This window comes from Protopterus annectens, chromosome 2.part1 (assembly GCF_019279795.1).
Source record: "Protopterus annectens isolate FY-2018-M chromosome 2.part1, PAN1.0, whole genome shotgun sequence".
NCBI lineage: Eukaryota > Metazoa > Chordata > Ceratodontiformes > Protopteridae > Protopterus > Protopterus annectens.
In genome coordinates this window covers 620,493,983-620,514,624 of record NC_056729.1, presented here as the reverse complement: position 1 = coordinate 620,514,624, position 20,642 = coordinate 620,493,983, and the positions used below count along the sequence as shown (strand labels likewise).

At 37.4% G+C, this 20,642-nt stretch overlaps 1 protein-coding gene across 1 annotated transcript in view; it reads right to left on the bottom strand.

Annotated features, from left to right (window-relative positions):
• The window catches only part of LOC122794883 (extracellular calcium-sensing receptor-like), a 207,700-nt gene extending 188,417 nt beyond the window's left edge, over positions 1–19,283 (bottom strand). The window contains 1 exon segment of the mRNA XM_044063483.1: positions 19,179–19,283. Within this exon segment, the coding sequence (XP_043919418.1) occupies positions 19,179–19,283 (105 nt within the window).
• Between the last annotated feature and the right edge of the window lie 1,359 nt (positions 19,284–20,642).

Here is a 20,642-nt window from a genome sequence, read left to right as displayed (position 1 = left end):
CATCACAGAAATTTTCAGTGGAATATATTTTTAGTTTCTCAGGTTACTTCAGGTGTCAAAGCAGATCCTGCTGTAGTATTAACTCATTACAGCCAAGTGCTCCTCCAGGTGCATCTGCAGTTACCTCCTACTGCACCTCTAGGTATCAAATAATGCGTGTTCATATTTGCACTAATAATAACAAAACCATGTTACATACAAGGCATCAGAATATTTTATCTTGAAGCATACATGATGGCAAACACAACTGAATTGATATTTGACCTCTGTCAATGAGTATTTGTTAGAACTGTAAGGTGATAAGTTAATTTTTTAAAAGGCTGAAGCCACACCCACTGGGAGTTAAAGGTACACACCCAAAAATGCTGCACTGGAGGGAATAAGTTAATCACTTGACTAAGGCAATTTCCAGCTATGCCAAACTGGAACAGATGACTTTTACCCTGAGTTATTCGAGCATGTCTGCCATCTACTTTTCTGAAGTAAAAGCAAAGGATTAGGATTAGTCATTGAATCCCTAAACCACTTAGCCATACCGCAGGAAGGTTTGTCCGAAATAAATAACTGATGCCAAAATCATGGAGAATGAAACTAAATGCCAAAAAATGTATTACTGCATCCTCTGGGAAGTTATCTACCCTAGGGAACTACCACATTGACAATACACCTCTAAGAGATGACCCAGTTGTTCTGGATTTGGGGACTTATGTGGACAGTAATCTAACTTTAGACAAACATGTGTCCATTGTATTAAGAACATTTTTCTGTATTGCACAGATTATGAACAAAGGGATTATTTCTAGATCTAAGAAAGTTACATGGCCGTCATTATGCCAGTATTGAACATAATGACCTGTTTGGTATGTATCTGCCCAAAATACATGCAACAACTGGAATGCCCACAGAGATACCTTACTAAAAGGATACCAGGCTTAAACAACATGTCCTACATGGACTGACAAAAAGTTCTGTCACTATACTTGGTATCCTACAGACTTCTAAGAGCTGACCTGTGTCTGGCATAGAAGACATCCTCTGGCCCAATAATGATGGATTTATTGCACATCAGCAAGCCAAATGGCATCAGAAATAATCAATCTATGGATTTAAACCTCTTCTGGCACCTCAGCACAATGGTTTGGAGGGACAGGTGTATCTTGCAGAGGATACCACTGTTCTGGAATTGACTCCCCATCTACATTATACTAAGTTTATCTCTGTCTATGGATCTATGAAGAGGAAACAGAAAATTCACCCCAGGACTACCCCCCACCCCCACCCTACACTGCTAATGGACAGGGGCAGCTCCTAAATGCTTTATCTCATGCATGGATCCCCTTACATTATCTGAGGAATGATCCTGGTTGTTATCATTAGGAGTAATATACAGTTATCAATCTTGGCATGGGTAAGGCCATTCTCTAAACCAATAGCATAGGTTATTCAAGCATAAAAAGGGAAACTGCCTAAGCTTAAAATGGCCTGCAAGGGCAGCTGGACTAGTACTTACCTATGAACCTTTGTAGCATATTTTTTATTAGTTCTTCTTAGACACATTATTACTACTTCATTCCTTATCTGCATGTTGAAAAAATTATGGAAGATTGCAAATATTACACCTATTCCTATGTCTAGTTTCAATAGACATGCTGCATTAATAAAGCTATTGGAAAAAATAACATGTGTGCAGCTAAAATCCCACTTTCAGTCTTTTGCATTCTAATCAGTAGAATGATTTAGGATGGATTATAGCAGTGCTAATGCAATGTTTGCTTAATAGAAACCCTTTTTAGGCAGTCAAATGGGATAATCTATTATGTGCAGTTGTCTGACCTTTACAAAGTCTCTGACTCTAACATGCACCATCTCCTGTTGAAAGAGTTTTTCTTTATGGTCTTAATTTCCATGCCCTCTAGTCATTTAATAACCACCGCTAAAAAACATATTTTAGGGTAACAATTGAGCAAAATATAAAGTGAAGAAATCCCTCAGCACTGGATAAAGTAACCAACGAGTAAAACAACCAAAAATGTAGTAAAAACACGCATAGGTTACACAAATCGGATATCTTTAATGACACAAATAAGGATAGTAAGCGCTTTCACAGACTCCTTCCCCTTCATCAGACTAAAGGGGAAGGAGTCTGTGAAAGCGCTTACTATCCTTATTTGTGTCATTAAAGATATCTGCTTTGTGTAACCTACGTGTGTTTTTTACTAACAATTGAGCAAAGACAGTCTTAGCTTTATGCTGTCCAGTCTGGTATTTCTCAAGGTTTTATCATTGTAACATTGCTTTTCTGGTCTATATTAATTCTATCACTATGTGCCATTCAAATAAAAATATTATATCAAGTGCTGATGACATGGCTGTTTGGTCTTTTAAAGTTTTCTTGAAAAAAAATCACTAATCACATTCAGAATAAACTGAAACAGATTTCCTTAGGACTATAATAGCCAGCACATGCTGTTAATCTGAGCAAAACAAAAAGCATGCTCTTTATCGGTCAACACTACCTCAGCATGATTCAAGATGATTGGTTCATCATAGGGCCAGATAAGTAAACATATCTTAGATGTGGCATATGCTGTCCTGTATGAGGGAATTTGTTTTGACCCTTTGTTTATTAATTTTACCTGCGTGTATCAATTTACTGGGATTTTTTTGTATTATACAATATATGCTACATGAACTTCTCAACCTCATATTGCAGGAAATCTAGTGAATGTCAAAAATGATGATGAGGGCCCTATAATGGGAATGGATTTAAAAAATTCCCCCATTATACTTAGAAAATTGATAGAGTAGCAGGTTTTGCATTAGCATGGATTCCCTGAAATATATGAAGTCAGAAACTCAAATGTCTTTCTTTATTTAGTGACTTCAGTCCTCAATGAGTTGTCATAAAACCACACATTTCAGGAGGAATTGGCCGAACATAGGCAAAAAATCTGGACATTCTGAAAAAATCTGGACAGTTAAGCGGTATGGCTACACTGTGTCCAATATACCAACAGCAGAGGGAAGCACTCAGTGGGAAAAAGAACTACTATTGTCTGTTTCTGAGTATGGACTGTCAACCACAGGTGTTATCTCTGCATGTAATCTACAAATAGTTCAAGCCTTCCTGGTTGAAATACATAAATTCATTACTGGGGCAAATTGAAGGCAGTATCATTGATTGACTATTCAAGATGGAGGAATGCTGCCCATTTTGATTTTCACTCCTTAGTAGCATATTACTTTTAGAAATGATTAATCTCAGTGATTGCAGTTCCTTATATCATATTTTCTCAATTTAATCATTCAAGCCTAATGTGAAACCTTTCCAGGCCCCTGGTCTATCAGCTGAAGTGTGTCTATTCAGTAACCCATTTCACTGACTGTTTCTATTACAGCTCCTGTCTTCTACAGTTCTCATCCAAGTAATGTAATGCACCTAAGCAGTTTGTCTATCTTTGTCATCTTACTGAAAACATATCTTAAAGCAAAGGCTAATACTTCTTGCTTTGGTGTTGTACCTACATCTATAATAGCTAACTGATCAGGTTTTCTTGTGTTTCCATCTAGCTTTGAGTATCCATTGTCTAAACCTGTATTCAACTATTGCAGTTGCAGTATCTTTTCCAGTGGTTTTACATTATATATAGTCGATGGATGCATTTCCCTGATGATTAGTTGTCTTTACCTACATTATTTGATGCTTAGTTAATCTTACGTTTTGAATATAATTCATTTTATATTATTACAATAGGTAGAAATTATTAAAGGGTTCCTGTACTCCAGTTGAATGAATAAATGAATGGATAAATAAATAACTACATAAATTGTTATAGCCTCTTTTTATAAACAGTTCTGTAGATATAGTTTTTCATGAAAGATTCTACAGTAGATGAATCAGCTTGTCACTGGTCAGCCAAATATAGTTATTTTCCAGTCAGACTGATGACTCAAAAAATCATCCTTAACCAATGAATTGTCTTATTTTTGATATTCTAATCATATGAATATGCTTCTTACATGTACTTTTGAATTATGATACAAACTCATATTGTACTTTTTCTTCAGGTTGGCTCCTCTGGTATTCCATTATCCTTTCTATATATCCTGATATCTCCACTGGAATAAAAAAAAAATCTCCTCTTAGACATCAACCTTGCATCAGCCATGTATCTTAATATACTGTCTTTTTTTTGCTCTCATAATATTTTAAAGAGGTACCAACCTGACCTGTTGAGCTACATATAAAGTTCAATGCAGAAAGTAAACAGAAGCTCCATACATGCTCATCCACTGCTAGAAATCCCTAGTATCATTCATAAGGGAGATGTCCAAATGTACCTTAAAGTCTGAGGAGAACCACATTGGTTTATCATGGTAAGGACTGCTAGGCCTATATGAGATGCAACTGTGTAACTGTCTAAATCAACTGAACCGTTATACAGAGGTTTAGCTAGGATGGGGTGAATGGCTCACCTCACCCCAGGGGCAAAGTGTTAGGGGACATGACTGGCAGATGACGATCATTCTTCAGCACATAACAGTTAGAAGCAAGTGGGTAGCATAAAGTACTATAGTTTACAAGGATAAAATGCTTTTTATTTTGTTCCTCAACTTAAAGTTAAGGTGGCCATCTGATTAGGAGAAATCCCTAGGTGTAAAGGTAGCTAGCTGCAACTCTAGCCTTCAAGACCAGTATGATCACTGTCATATCTATTCATCTAGTATTCATTCCTCTGTCAATCTACTATGAATAAATATACAATATAGGCATCACACTATTACAATGAGCTCTTAGGTTCTGTATCCGATACACTGTCCATTCATTGTGTCATTTTACACTTTCAGTCAAATTATGCCTGAGATACCTGATTCTCTACTATTCTGGAATTTACATCTGCTTCTACATTCATTACGATCTAGTAATGCACTGCTGTTACAGCACATGTCTGTTCCTGAATAAAGGTGACTAATCAACATGCAATTCCCTTTACATAGCCATTACAGGCATGGAGGCTCAGTGCAATAACATCTCCATTTTACAACTTTCGAGTTGAAGATTCAAGGCTGACTACCTGTAACCATCTCTGTGTAGTTTTCACAATCTCTCAATATCTGTATAAGTTTTCTTGAAGGAGAGCAGTTTATTCCCACCTTTTAAAATACATGCTGAGTGATAAGCTATTCTAAATTCTCTCTCTGTGTCATTATCTTTCACTCTCTCTCTCTCTCTCTCTCTCTCTCTGTCTCTCTCATTCTGTATTGCAACTTTAATACAAACACTGTCTGAGAGCAAAAGCATAGTATTTTAAGATACATGGTTGTTACAAAGTTGATGTCTCGGTAGAGATGGTTGATATCTCAGTGAAGATATAAGGAAATATGGAAAGAATAATGGATTACCAGAATAGCCAGCCTGAAGATGTAATAAAATAAAAATCAGTATCATAATTCAAAAGTACATACAAAACACATATTCACTAGTTTATTCAGTAATCCATAAACCATGATGTTAGCCTAAATGACTTTGCATTTTCAAAATAAAGCCAATAGCACCTTTATAACAGTGTTCAGTCCAAACAGACCTTTGATAACACACAGTCTATCATATAACTGAAACAAAAGTCCAATGCAGCAAGTTGTTCGCAGTTCTAAAAACAGGTACAACACATGTTATATTCCACAGATTGTACTACACAAGTTAGTCCAAAGAGGGCTCTTCTACTCCAGTCTTCTTGGTCTTCCTTTTAGATGATACTGTATGCTAAGAACTAACTTCTGTTTGCCAGTTCTCTCCACATATACCTCTTTGCATTGCAATAAGTCCCTTTTAATCTAGCTAAACACTTTCAGAATATTTCCAAACTACATCCTACACTATATACTCTCTGGGTACATATATCAAGGCACATTACACTTTTTTCTAACTTTAAAATGCACTGTTAAAGAGAAGCTACACATTTTCAAAAGTCAGCATGTGGTTTGGAAATCAGACAAATGGGCTGTAGGCCAAGGACAAACCCAACAACATTTTATTAGCTAGTATAAACATATCAGTAACTGTATACTGAAAATACTAGCGTGAGAGTTCCTGCTGGCTCAACTTTGTATTGACAGCAGTTTACCTACTCAAAGTCAAAGTAAACATTATTGTCATACAGATCAACACAGAGGAAAAAGTATGTATCACTGCACAAAATTTCAATACTCAGGCTTGAACCATAAGAACTACAGTTTCCAGAAGGAAGATAGATTAAATTAATAATAATTTGAAAATACAAAAGTAGAAATCAAAATAAGATACTAAAAATAAATACAGAAAGATATGAAAGCTTTTTACAGCACAAACAAAAACAAATTCAACAACAGGAGCAGGCTTAGTAGAAATATAAGGATATATAACAAACAGCAATATAAATAAATAAAGAGGCACACTTAAAAAAACTGACCCACCACCAATGTATGCCATAAATTTACAGTTTACAGTTTCCATAGTGCAGATAGAGACACATGAAGCTATGTAGAGAGTTACATAAATAACAATGACATATTGCACATTAATGTTTTACCCATTTAGTGGGTGAGGCTATGGGTTTGTTGTTCACCAGTCTGATAGCATGTGGAAAGAAGCTGCTATGGAACCTGGATGTCCTGCATCTAATGCTTCTGTAGTGCTTCCTTGTTGGCAGGAGTTTGAACAGTCCATAAACTGGATGGTGTATATCCTTCAATAGTTTTTGGACTCTACCATAGCATCTGTTTGAAAATATGTCCTGCAGGGATTGAAGGTTGCAGCCAATGATTTTTGTGGCCTGTTTAATTATCTTATCCAGTGCCTTCCAATCAGTTTGAGAGCAATTTCCATACTAGACAATGATGTAGTTTGTCAGTACGCTCTCAGTCGTGGTTCTATAGAAGGTAAGTAGAACCTGTGGGGGGAGATTAGCTCTGTGAAGTCTCCTAAGGAAGTGGAGACATTGCTGGGTTTTCATTATAAGGTAGGAAGTGTTTGTGGCCCAACTTAGATCTTGAGAGATATCCCTGTCTCTAGGAATTTGGTGCGATTTACTCTCTCCACTGTGGCACCATTGATGATGACAGGGGTGTGTGGCTTATTTTCCTTCCTAAAATCGATGATGATTTCCTTGGTTTTCCCAATATTTAGTGCTAAGTTGTTGTCAGTGGATCAATGAATGAGTTGGTTCACCTCCTCCCTGTAGAACACCTCGTCTTCCTTCTTGATAAGGCCAGTTACTGTGGTGTTATCTGCAAATTTGATGATTGTATTTGCCTGATGTGTAGCTGGGCAGTCATGTGTTAGAGTTGTGTTAAAAAGGGGACTGAGTACGTAACCTTGTGGGACCCCGTTGTTTAGGGTGATGCTGTTTAAGTGATGTTTTCCAGTTTGAACTATTTGTGGCTTTTCAGTCTGGAAGTCGAGGATCCAGTTGCATATTTTGTTTTCTATGCTTAGATTACTCAGCTTAGACAGCAGCTGCTGTGGAATTACTGTATTGAAGGCAGACCTTTAATATTTAACCATTAATACTTAACCATTAATTAGTTAAGTTAATACTTAACCATGGAATGGGGCATGGTCTTTTACGAAAGTGCCTGTTTAACAAATAGTATTTCAAGGCATAGAAGACCAATTTACTGATAGATGGTCTCTTTCTATAGCTAAGTATCTCCTTTCTGTATCACTCAGTTTCTTGTTGATATAGCATATATGTCACCCCTTACCTTTTTTGTTTCAGGATAGCACTGCCCCAAGCTTATTTCCAATGCAGTAGTGTATAAGGAAAACTTTTTTTTAAAATCAGTTGTTCTGTGTGAGAGATAGACACAAATTATCTTGGCTGCATATTTCATGTTTTTTTCATTGTTGAAATTGTTTCTTGAGTGATACTTAAATACACAGTGAATTTCTGGGTCTTTGTCTTCTTCTGCAAAGACTTCAAGCCTGCATAAACTAAAAGCACAGCTGGTGATTCCCTGCTGGGTGAGGAAAGTAAACCTTTTTTTTGCCTGTGAGTGATAGAGCTGCTTTCTGTTTTACCTGCTCCATTTTGTTTTCTGTTTTAAGAAATCTGCTTGGCCTGCTGTTTTTCTTCTGTGTGAGAGATAGACACTTAAATTATCTAGGCTGCACATTTCACATGTTTTTTCATTGGTTAAATTGATTTTGAGTGATAGTTACATACACAGTGAATTGCTGTGTCTTTTTCTTTTTTTGAATTGATTTCAAGCCTGCAAAAACTAAAATCACTGGCTGTGATTACCAGTTGTTTTTTTTCCCCTTCCCTCCCCTTCATTGATCTGTTTTTTAAACCTGCTGATTTTAAGCGGCCCACCCCTACTGTAAACTGAGCTTAATAAGCTCACCCTTTCTACACTGCTGTTGATATCTTGAATTATTTATTTGCCTTTCCTTTGCTTATATTGAAAATGTGCATTTGCCTCCCATTGTATATTCTACTGATTTACCTGCTTTGAATTCATTATCTAGCTAGCAGCTGGATAAAGTAGTTTATTTTTACACTCTGGCAAGTACTTGTTTTTACATCAACAGGTTAGTGGATTTTCCATCTAGTGGACTGGGATATAGCCTGGTACATTTAGGTTGGGCAAACACTTGACACATGAGATTTCTGCATGTAGTTGTATTGGCTGGAGGGCTTATTAATCAGCTTATCTTGTTTTTAGTACCTTTATAAATTCTGTGCAATTGAGTGGTTCTTGGCTCATTTATACAAAGTGAAGTACGTTTATAGAATAATCAAACTTTTATAAGCTGTTTAAAATACACTACTGTATCAATATCTTTACATTTATTTGTGGTAGCATTTCATATCTTTTAAGTTTGTTTGAGGCAGTACCTCATTCCAGCCACTCCTTTACTGTGCTTTTACATTAGGAAGATGGTGATCATTCATATAGTGGCAGTAGGTGTTCACCTGCTCTATCTGATTTGGTAACCACACAAAAGAGCTATTTTTTGCACCTCTCTTATATACTGTGACTGTACTTTAGCAGTTTAAAAAAACTGTATTGTCTGCTGCTGCTTACTTTAAGTAGTAAATTCCATTGCATTATATTGCATCTGTTAGTTGTATGGCTGCTGTAAGTAATTTGTCTTTTCTTGTTACACTCAGGCTCCAGGTCAGCTATTCTACATTTTGAAGGTGTTTTTCTGCATCCTTATGGCAGAAGTATGCTGCTGTAACCTGTCTGAGTTAGGGATTGCTAGTGGAAGTCTTATTGTCTGTTTTCCTGATTGGTAGTTAGCTTAAAATATGTTTCTCTTTGCTCATATTTAACTCTCACATTTTTGCAGGCTTTGGCACAGATACTCAGAGAGCTGCTTATCATTTGGTGACTTTACTATCGATTGCTGAGAATCTGCTTTCACCTGAAACAATCCACTACTGAAGACAGAAAAATAAATATTTTTGCACTTCTCTCATATACTGTGACTCTACTTAGCAGTTTTTAAGGTATTTACTGTTATTTTTGCACTTTATAGCAAAAAACTGTACTGTTTATTGCTGCTTTAAGCAAATAATTGCACTGTATTAAAATATATCCTCCTGAAGTACGGCAGTTGTAGGTAGTTTATGTAATCTTGTTACATTTGAACTCAAAGCCAGCTATTCTACATTAATAATGTATTTTTCTGCACCTGTGTGGCTGAATTAAGCTGATCTATCTTGTCTGATTTGGGGAATGCTGGTGGAAGGCTTATTGTGTGTTTTAGTGGTTGGTAGTTAACTTAAAACTTTGTTTCTGTTTTGGTCATATTTAAGCCTTGCATTTGCATTAGTAGTGTCCTGTATAGACAGAAAAGCCTAGAAGCTCAGTTTTTCCCAAAACAGCTGTCAGGTAAACCCCACCAAGCTCTTCTGCTGCTCTAGGAGCAACTTGGTGGCACACTGAGCAACGCTGCCTTATTGATCAATCTTAGCCTACACAAAGTATAGGCCTCTATTGTTGTCTTTTGCACTATCAACACAATCCTGTCAAATTAATGTATTCCATTTTCTAATAAAACATACAGTTAGAGCCTGCTACCATGGATGGGCAGATTCCCATCATTTCTCTGGACAGCCTGATAGACATAAGCATCCTGTGGAAATGCAGCAATTCTCTCATGTATACTAACAACCATTTATTACTGAAACAAATAAATACTTTATGTGAGAGATGTAGTTACACTATGAAAATGGACACACACACTCCTCCCACACTAAATAAGGACACAACACATAAGCCCACATATGCGGAGGTACTTGCTAGTAACTTATCAAAGGATCAAAGGTCTCCCAAATGGAAACCACTTACACAACAGCAATATAAAAAACAACCAAAACACACAGTAATGCAAACACCAGTGTCTCAACAAATAAGCACATAAGGCATAACACCACAAAACCTAATGTATTGGCCATAGGGACTCCATTGTAAGACACATGGATGTTTCTCTCACCTGGCTAGATAAAGAGCATGTTAATGTTAGCTGCCTGTCAGATGCCAGGATCCATCAAGTCACTCAAGCACTCAAGTCATTCAACCACAAATACTGATATGATTCCGTCATAGTCCATGTGATGGTGAATCACTTGAGACATACCTCTCTAGACTATATAAGGAGAGACATGACTGAGCTCTCAGATTATGTGTCACTGGAAGGTATAAGCATAGGCTTAAGCAGCACTGTACATTGTCCAAGGATGATGCCACAATACAAACAAAAAATGATTGACCTTAACAATTGACTTAGCTTCTGTAGTCACTCCAAGGGGATCCCAAATCTGTCAGCTGAGAAAACATGGTCAACAGGCCACGCTGCTTTGCCAGAGATGATTTGCACCTGTCTCCTCTAGGCATTCAGATGCCAGCAAAGGCATTAGTCCACCCCTATTGTGTCTTTTTTAGGCAGTGTAAAATAACCAACCTCCCAACATAACAAAATCAACTCTAGATAAACTCAAGGTACTGCTGTTTAATGCGAGGAGTCTAAACAAGAAACTTCACTCCCTTGAAGCACTCCTCAATTTGGAAGATGCTGAAGTCTGTGCAATCACAGATATGCGGCTCAAAGGCATGGAAAGCACCCTAGCCATGCAGGGCTACAATGCCTTCCATATGTTCAGACTACAAACTGAGCATGAAAGAACCAAAGGAGAGGTGTATCCATCTTCATTAAGGATAAGTATACCTCAAAACTGGTTAAACAGTATGACTCTCTTGGGCTACTCCATGTCCAGTTAACTATAGACAAAGCCCCCTTCTACATCATAGCTAGCTATAGGTCCCCCACCATGAATCAGGAAAAGCATACTGCATACCTGGACTTGCGGGAGTCACTTGCCATACAGGCCAACATCTTACTCATGGGTGATTTTAATTATCCTACCATCAACTGGGAAACATACATGATCACAAACATGCTGGCTCAGAGGTTTTTAGACTTTGCCAAAGCAAATGCTTTGTAATAGCTAGTCAGCACACCCACAACAGGTCAAATGTCCTGGGCATAGCCCCCACCCTCATGTGATGTTCTCTCTAGTAAGACTGAGCCATAAATCAGTTTCATTTGATGTAATTATAAGACCAGATATCCTGTCAAGCACAAAAACACTTAAGAATTTTTCAAAGACAAATTACTTCCTACTAAGTGATTGTATAAGAAGTTTTAAAGCCCCCTCGAATGCAGATAACATGGACTTCTATGAAGGAAATATACACCAATGCCCTTAATAACCACTTACGCAGTTGTATAGAATTGGCTGTACCTGACCAGATTACAAAAAGGTCTTTCCAAAAAAAACCCATGCCGTGGTGGACACTTAGTATAAACAGGCTATACAACAAGAGAAAGAAACTAATGTCCAAGAACAGAAAGGAACTGACTCAGCAGAGGAAGAAAGCCCTCTCTAGCTTAAACAAACAAAATGAGAGATCTTGTCAAGTCTGTCAAGTCATTTAAAGCTAATTATGAAGCTAAAATAGCCTCTTTAGCTATGGATAATCACAAGGCATTCTTTAACTATGTCCAAAATCTAAAAGGAATATTCAGCTATGAGCTGAACTGGTGGTGGGTGGTTCTACCCATTCTTAACCTGAAGTAATAGCCAACCTGCTGGCTGACAGATTTGGAGAAACTCACTCCCCCCATCCCCTTAAGTCATCCCCAAAGTATACTGCCACCATTCCTTAGCCTGTTATCTCAAGAAAGCAGGTTATCTTAGTGCTCTCCAAAGCCAAAAACATGGCATCAGCGGGACTAGACAACACCCTGGTTTGCCTTTTAAACAACTTAAAACATGACCTAATAGACCAACTTGGATCTATGTTTAATCTCAGCCTGCAAACTGGCTATGTTCTGGTGAAAGAGAGGATGGCAACAGTAATCCCTTTGCACAAAGGGGGATCATCAATTGGCCCTGGGATCTATAGGACCACTATCTTGACTAGCCTCATCTGTCATGGAGAAAAATCATTATGGACCTTATTAACAAGGACACACGTAATCTCCAAACTCTGGACCCAATCTAGTTCAGATTCATTAAAGGTAGATGATATCTGTTAAACTTGGATGACCTCTTCAAGAAAGTCACCAAGGCCCTGGACAAGGGAAAGACAGTGCATACCACCTATATTGACCTAGCCAAGGCATTTCACACAATCCCCCACTCAAGTATTAAAGACAAACTCTTCCAGTTGGTGATTAACCCTTACATTATTAGATGGGCAGCCAACTGACTCACTGATAGAACACATACATAAGTGTGTAACTTCACTTCTAGCAAAAGACCAGTCACCAGAGGCATACCACAATGTTCTGTGCTAGGCCCCTTACTGTTTGGAATTTATGTCTCAGAAGTCCAGGAAAGCTTGGACAGGCTGTGGCTGACCATGTTCACTGATGGTTGCAAATGGGGAGCAGTAAATTAGTACCCAACAATGTTAATATACTGCCGACAGGGTTAATGCAGACAAATGATTGGCACAAAAGACACGGAGTAAAAATAAATGCAAAAAATGCATTATTATTCCCTTTGGGAAAGCTGACATCCCTGCTAATTATATTATAGACAGCACTACCCTAGGCAGACCCAGTGGTATGTGATCTGGGTACTCAGGTTGATAGCAATGTAAATTTTGACCACCATATATCCACATTAATGAGGAAATCCTTCCATGTGGCCCATCTTATAAGTAAAGGCATCACATCTAGATTACAGGATGTTATAATTCCATTATATGTGTCCCTCATCAGACCACTAATTGAGTACAATTCTCCCTTTTCTATGTTCCTCACCAGACACTTGCAACAATTGGAGAGACCATAGAGGTTTCTCACCAAGAACTTACGGGGTACACAAAACAAGTCTTACATGGAAAGAATGAAAGCCCTGCCACTTTGTCTCCTACAGGTTGCTAAGGGGTGACCTGTACCTGGCTTACAGGACAGTCTCTGACTCAGCCCTGATGGAAATGTTACACATGTGTCAATCAAATTGCAGGGGAGTCACTCACTCCAGGGATCTTAACCTAACCTTTGATATGAACAGGTCATGCTGGAAAGATAGCTACATCTCCCAGAGACTGCCACTTTTCTGGAACAAGCTTCCAATCCATGTGAAATAGAGGCACTCCCTGAGCCTCTTCAGACTCAACCTAGATCAATGGATGGGTGACCACAAATTCACTCTTGAGGTGGTGCCCATATCCCTCCTGGACAGAAGTTAGTATTAACTACCATAGACCCTTACCTCTGCAAACTCTACTCACCTAATCACAGACAATTGGGGTGAATTGAGATAAATGTGGCTAGGCTTGTAAGGGCTCTAAGGCTTTTAACCTAGCAACCTCCTATGAACCTATGAACCTAACACAGCTTCAGAAAACAGGACTGTTTTGGATACACTGAATACTGTATCTGCCTTAAGAGACAACTGCAGCTTGACAGGAAGCAATGTAAGAGTTGCTCAATGTGTGTTTACCTAGACTCCAATTTAGAGTTCAATATAAACGGTATCTATTTTAAATAGCCATGCAATAGTAACTGCTAGCGAAAAGCAGTAGAGTGTGGTTTAAGGTGCTCCTGTAATACTCATTATATTGGGCAGGCCATGAGATGAGTGAGAAAGAAGGAACAGGAGCACATAAGGGACATTAGAAATATGTTGCAGGCTAGTCTAACAGCTTTACATGTTTTTCTGAAAAGAAGGATCAGCATTCAGGAAATTTAAAATTTTGTACAATGTATGTATGTTCACATCTAGACTTTTATTATAATATCTTAGTGGTTTTATTACATAAATAAGCTTGATATATTTTATATATAATAACTTACAACCTAATTGTTTAAATAATGAGTTGTATTATAAATATTTATTGCAGTTAAGTAAGATATAAGAAAAAGTTCTGGGCATCTCTTAAAACTATAATCTACATTTTGTATGAATGCTGATTAGTTAATTGTAATTAATTGTAGCTGTATTTGTTTAAACAGTTTTGGATGTGGAATGCTTTTAGAACCTTGGAAAGCATAGAAGAAGTGCTAATTCATTTATATTTATTTATTAAAATTGTTGGTTGCTCAGTTATTAAATAACTTTGCTTTATTGACAGGAACTTTCTTTCTGGACAGATTGGTCAAAGGATAAACAACAATCCCCAAAATTAGGCACATACATTCTGTACTGCCAGTCATTCAAAGGAAAGCATCACTTTTCTCTTAGTAGAGGATACAGTCTATTTTTATATCTAGTATATTTTATATTGTTATTTTATCACCCTTTTTCCAATAAAGTACCCTAGGTACTAGAGTTACACCAATTTCAGCTTGCTTCTCACAGCATTTACAGTCAAATAGATTCTAATACCACTTGTGCATTAAGTGAGAAAAATTCTTAGCCATCTAACAGACTCTGAAATTTGGATGGTATTCCATGCAGACCAAGTAGTAACACTGTGTACTGAAATGATCTATAAGGGGTTTACATAGGCTGATTTCCTTTGGTAAAAAGGTAGGTAGTATTTGCCAGTATCTCTTCATCAATTCCAGTGCTTTCAAGTACTTGGCCTTTCCTAGATTATCTATAAAGACATCAATTAGTTATCGTCATTAACTAATCATTAATAAGTTATTAAATTTTGAAACTCTAGCCAGGTTCCTGAGGTTATTATAGACTCTGATTCTTCCATCAAGTTTGAGGCCTAGCAATGTTGTGCTTCTTCAGTCACCATGTGGCTCTTCACTCATGCCTAAACTAAGCATTTAACCTTCATTTACTGATTGTTCTTTGACTTGTGTAATCTATTAAGGGTTCAGTCTAACTTTCATTCTCGGTACAATCTTTTCTCTGCATTTTCTTCTATCAGTTTAGTTCTCGCATGCATTTTTAAAAAGACTCATGTATTTGCCAAGAGAAATTCTCCTACTTCCTTGTTTTGTACATATGATGATTCCACTAGCTGTACTTCAGGCAAAGACTCCCTAGTCTCTCCTTTGTGAACTTCAACTTGCAAACTCTCTGCAGAATTATCTGCTTTATTCCATGTCTTCATTACATTAACATAGCAAATTTGCTCTCCATTCCTGCTTCCTGCCCATCTAACCTTAACGTTTACTGCATTTATTCTTTCTGTCGCAACAAATGGTCCCTTCCATTCAGACAGAAATTCATACTAGAATCTGGTCTCCTGGGTTACATTTTCTAATTGTTGCATTTTGTGAGATCTCCATGTCTGCTCCCTTACTATGTACACTACAAGCTTTCCTCTACCCTCTAGTTTGCAAAATAACATAGTCTTCTATTGCAATTTTGAATGGTGTCCTCTCCTCTTCCAATATTATTGTATAATATGAAACGGATCTTTCAGATGCCTGCCATACAAAATGTTTGCACTCAGGATCCTCATTTGAGTGCTTTTCATTCTCGGTTTTTAGCCACTCTGTTTCAGTGGTAACACTTCTTGGAATTTTTTTGTGTATGTGTCTGCCCTGAAATGACTTTTACTGCAAACCGTAAGTATAATAACAGTTTCAACTTTTTCCATCTGAATCAATAACTTTCCTTAACATGGATTTCAGTAGTCATTAAAATCTCTCCAAATTAATCAATATGTGAATGGTATACTGATGTCTTCCGTTATTTGATTTTAAAGCACTGATGTGACTATTGCAGTATCCCTGACATGAAGGAAATACCTTGAAAATATGTACATCATCAGGGACAGCCACTCCACAAAAATAACAGTATCTGTTCCCTGGAAATAGCAATAGCATTAGCTTTATATAAGGCACTGATTCTGTACAATTTGTAGCATAGTCCTTTGCAACCAATATGTACTGATACCAATTTCTGATGTTTGTCAATAACTTCATAATGTCCATAGCAATATGTTACAGACAAAAAATATGCTGAATTGTAGAAAACACAATTTAATAAAACACAAAGCTTTCAGGAATACCAAATCCCTTCTTCAGTGTATAAAAAACAATGAATGAATGAAAATTTAAATAGCATTTAAAACAAGTCACATGTTCAGTCTTGAAAATGCCTACATATGGCAATGCCTACCCAGAATTGTTAAAAAAGTGGCAACTATTGAACTTAAAGCTAAGTGTAGATTATATGTCCCTCATGAATGAGCTCTTTGAAAAAAACAGAGAGGGATTTACAAAACGATACACTACAGTGTGAAAATAAACTGTCTAATTCACCTTTGTTCAAGGACAAGGTTCTGACATATAACAATATGTTGGAATGATTACATGTCTTTGAACTCCAGTTAGAAGCAGCTAAGAAGCGGAACCTTCAGAGAGACATCCGTGATTTTAGAATGAGGAATATTTTCTCATGGCCAAAAACTGAGAGGGTGCCTCAAAAATTTAGTCTCTATTAGTACTTCCTCTAATAGAGGCTCTGTCTACCAACTAGATGAGTTTACGTTAACTCCAGCTCCTTCTGCTGATAGTCCACCTGTTACAGAACCTGCAGATCAGATTTTACTATTTGCATCGACTTCAAATAGTGATGCAAGCAAGGAATCATCAGTGAGATCTGCGCATGATCCAGGAGTTAATGGAAATGATTCTCAGCAACAGCAGCAGCCTTTTTTGTTAAATCTGTCATAAAATGTTTCACTAAATCAACGAAAACAATCCAGAAGTAAGTCAAGGTATAGGAGATTCAAGGATATGACACACCACAATGCTCCAATGACACAGAGCAGAACTGACAGCAAATGAGATGTGAAGGGTCAGTAATTAATCTCTCTGCATTTGAATTCATTTCTGATGATATGTCACTTTTTAACAAAGGACTGAACTTTATTCCATCAAACTGTGATACGATGGAGAATGCTCTGGCTGATTTGAAACTTTTTGTTTGTAATTTAACGTTAAAACTAATATTTAAGAATAGTGGAGAAATGCTTTACCCCTATAGGAAACAGAAGGTTTTTGTACTGATAAGTCCTCCAGTACTAGTAGTTTTTCAGAGTATCTGTGAGAAACAAATAAGAGAATTATATGATAAGCAGTAGTGGGTAAAGCATTTTAACCTTTCTAAAGCAGAGTGTGCTTCTTTGTTAAAGTTGCAGAAAGAACGGACTATTGTTATCAAGCAGGCAGATAAAGGGGTGCTTTGGTTGTTCTGAATAAGCAAGACTATGTTGAATTAATGTATGAACTTCTGTCTGATGATACTGTATTTTCTAGAATTGATGCAAATAAGTTAAATAATTTAACTTTTAGAGTAAACAGTTGTATTTATGACCTCCAATTAACAGGAGACATAACATTAGACCTTTATAATTATTTTTCGATACCTTATCCTGTTACACCTGTCCTATATGGTTTGCCAAAAGTACATAAAAAATTGGCATGCCCCCACTATTAGACCAATTGTGTCTGGAAAGGATTGTGTGACAGAACCTATTTCCCTTTATTTGGAAGATGTTTTGAAACCATTATTGAATGAGGTAAATAGTTTTATAAGGGATACAGGTGATTTTTTGCGTAAAGTATATACTTGGTACAGATCTACTCAAAGCATAGACTTTATGTTTGTGACATTAGATATTAATTCATTATTTACTGTCATGCCACATGAATATGGGATTCAAGCAGTACGTGAGTATATGGTCAAATATGGAAGATGTACCTCAAGACAGATAGAAACCATTTGTGATTTATTAGATATAGTCCTTACTACCAATGTTTTTCTGTTTGCTAAACAGATATTTTATCAAACATCAGGAGTAGCTATGGAAACATCTGTAGCTAATACCTATGTGAATTTATCTCTGGGCAAATGGGAATCTGAGTTCATATTTAATGAAAGCACATGGTACTATGAAAAAATATTATTTTTTAAGGGATTTGTGGATGATGTGTTTATGATATGGAATGGAAACGAACAAGAACTATGTGATTTTGTTTCTTACCAGGATACCACTTTCTTGAAATTTAAAATTAATTACTCTGTAGAACAGCTACAATTTTTAGATGTATGTATTGTTAAGAACGGTAACAAAATATATATCACCATACAGAAACAGGATGTTCAGACTAATAGATATCTTCACCGTAGAAGTATGCATTCTACTCGTACTTTTAGGGGTATTGTTAAAAGCCAACTCTTAAGGGTGAGTAGGCTTAATACAGATACAGAGAGCTGGAAATCAACAGACCATGTATATGCTTAATGACTTTAGAGCTAGGGCTATGATGAAGATTTGCTAAATGCTATGAGAAGACAAGTGATTGGTGAGAGAGAATGTAAAGCTAAGCCTTATTTCTCCCAGGTTGAGGGAGATTTGTTTAGGGCCTCAGCTGAAGGAAATATAAAGCTAAGGTATGTTATGAATTACAGCAGAGCGTTGATAATAAATATTTTCTTCAGAAGATAGGTGTGGCCATGGGCTCCCCATGTGGAGCTAGTTTAGTTAATCTGGTCATGGCATACTGGGAGAGTGAGTTTGTCATGGCCAACCCTAACATCCAGGAAAAAAAATTATTTTACACACGTTTCCTGGATGATATTTTTATTATTCTAAAGGGAGACACTGAAGTAGCCCAGGAGTTCGTTGAATTTTTTAACTCAATGACTAGGTTTCTTAAATTTTCTTCGTACTTTGCTGAAGACAGAATATCCTACCTTGATGTACACTTGATTAAAGACTGTATCAACAAGTGTTACCTGGCTAAAATATTCAGTAAGGAAACCTATTCTAACACCTTCCTTCAGTTCTCCAGTTGCCATCCTTTTTCACAGAGAAAATCTGTGGTCAAGGGGCAATTGGTTAGGGCTGCCGCGAATGGTCACCACAGACACAGACTTTAGGGATGAGTGTAACTTCATGAAGGATTTGTTTTTAAAAAGTGGGTACTCTTTGAATTTGATTCTGGATTTGGTGGATGAAGTTCAGTGAAAAAGAAACAGGGGAATTTATTTACCCATACTTAATCAGAATACAGTACACCAGACATACACAAGTCGGGCTGTAGAAGGCATAAGTCCTTATAGTTTTATTCTAACATTAAGCTTGGATGCTAAAACACTGACATCTATAGCTCAGAAAATTGGAATTTGTTTATGAACGATGTAGCACTGAGGAACAAACTCCAGGGTTACCCCACTATAGTTTATAAACGGGGACCCAATCTAAAAAAGTTACTGGAGAGGAAACCAAGGAAGGTAGGAAGTCTGTTAGGTATGTCTAAGTGTAACATGTGTCGGTATTATAAACACATGGAGACAGGACATACTTTTGAGGTGAGGGGTAAGAGGTAAAAAATAGGGGGTAAATTCAACTGTCAGAGTAAACAGGTGGTCTATCTCGCAAGGTGGTCCCACTGTCTGGTCTTCTATATTGGAAAGACCGACAGAAAATTACGAGAATGAGTGTATAAACTGCTCTGTCACACCAACCACTTGCATGTTCTCTCTCACCACATCCATAAACCTTATCTTAGGCCTTCCTCTTTTCCTGTTACGTGGCAGCTTCATACTTAGCATCTTTTTCCCAATATACTCTGCATCCCTCCTCAGCACATGTCCAAACCAACGTAATCTTGCCTCTCTGGCTTTGTCTCCAAACCTTCCAACCTGGGCTGACCCTCTAATATACTTATTTCTAATCCTGTCCATCCTCGTCACACCCAGTGCAAATCTTAACATCTTCAACTCTGCCACGTCAAGCTCTGACTCCTGCCTTTTTGTCAATGCCACTGTCTCCAACCCATATAACATAGCTGGTCTCACTACCCTCTTGTAGACCTTCCCTTTCACTCTTACTGGTATTTGTCTGTCACAAATCACTCCTGACAGTCTTCTCCACCCACTCCATCCTGCTTGTACTCTATTCTTCACCTCTCTTCCACACTCACCATTACTCTGAACTGTTGATCCCAAGTACTTAAACTCATCCACCTTTGCCACCTCTACTCCCTGCATACTCAACATTCCTCTATCCTCCCTCTCATTCACACACATATATTCTGTCTTAGTCCTGCTGACCTTCATTCCTCTTCTCTCTAGAGCATATCTCCACCTCTCCAGGGTCTTCTCCACCTGTTCCCTAATCTCACTACAGATCACAATGTCATCTGCAAACATCAT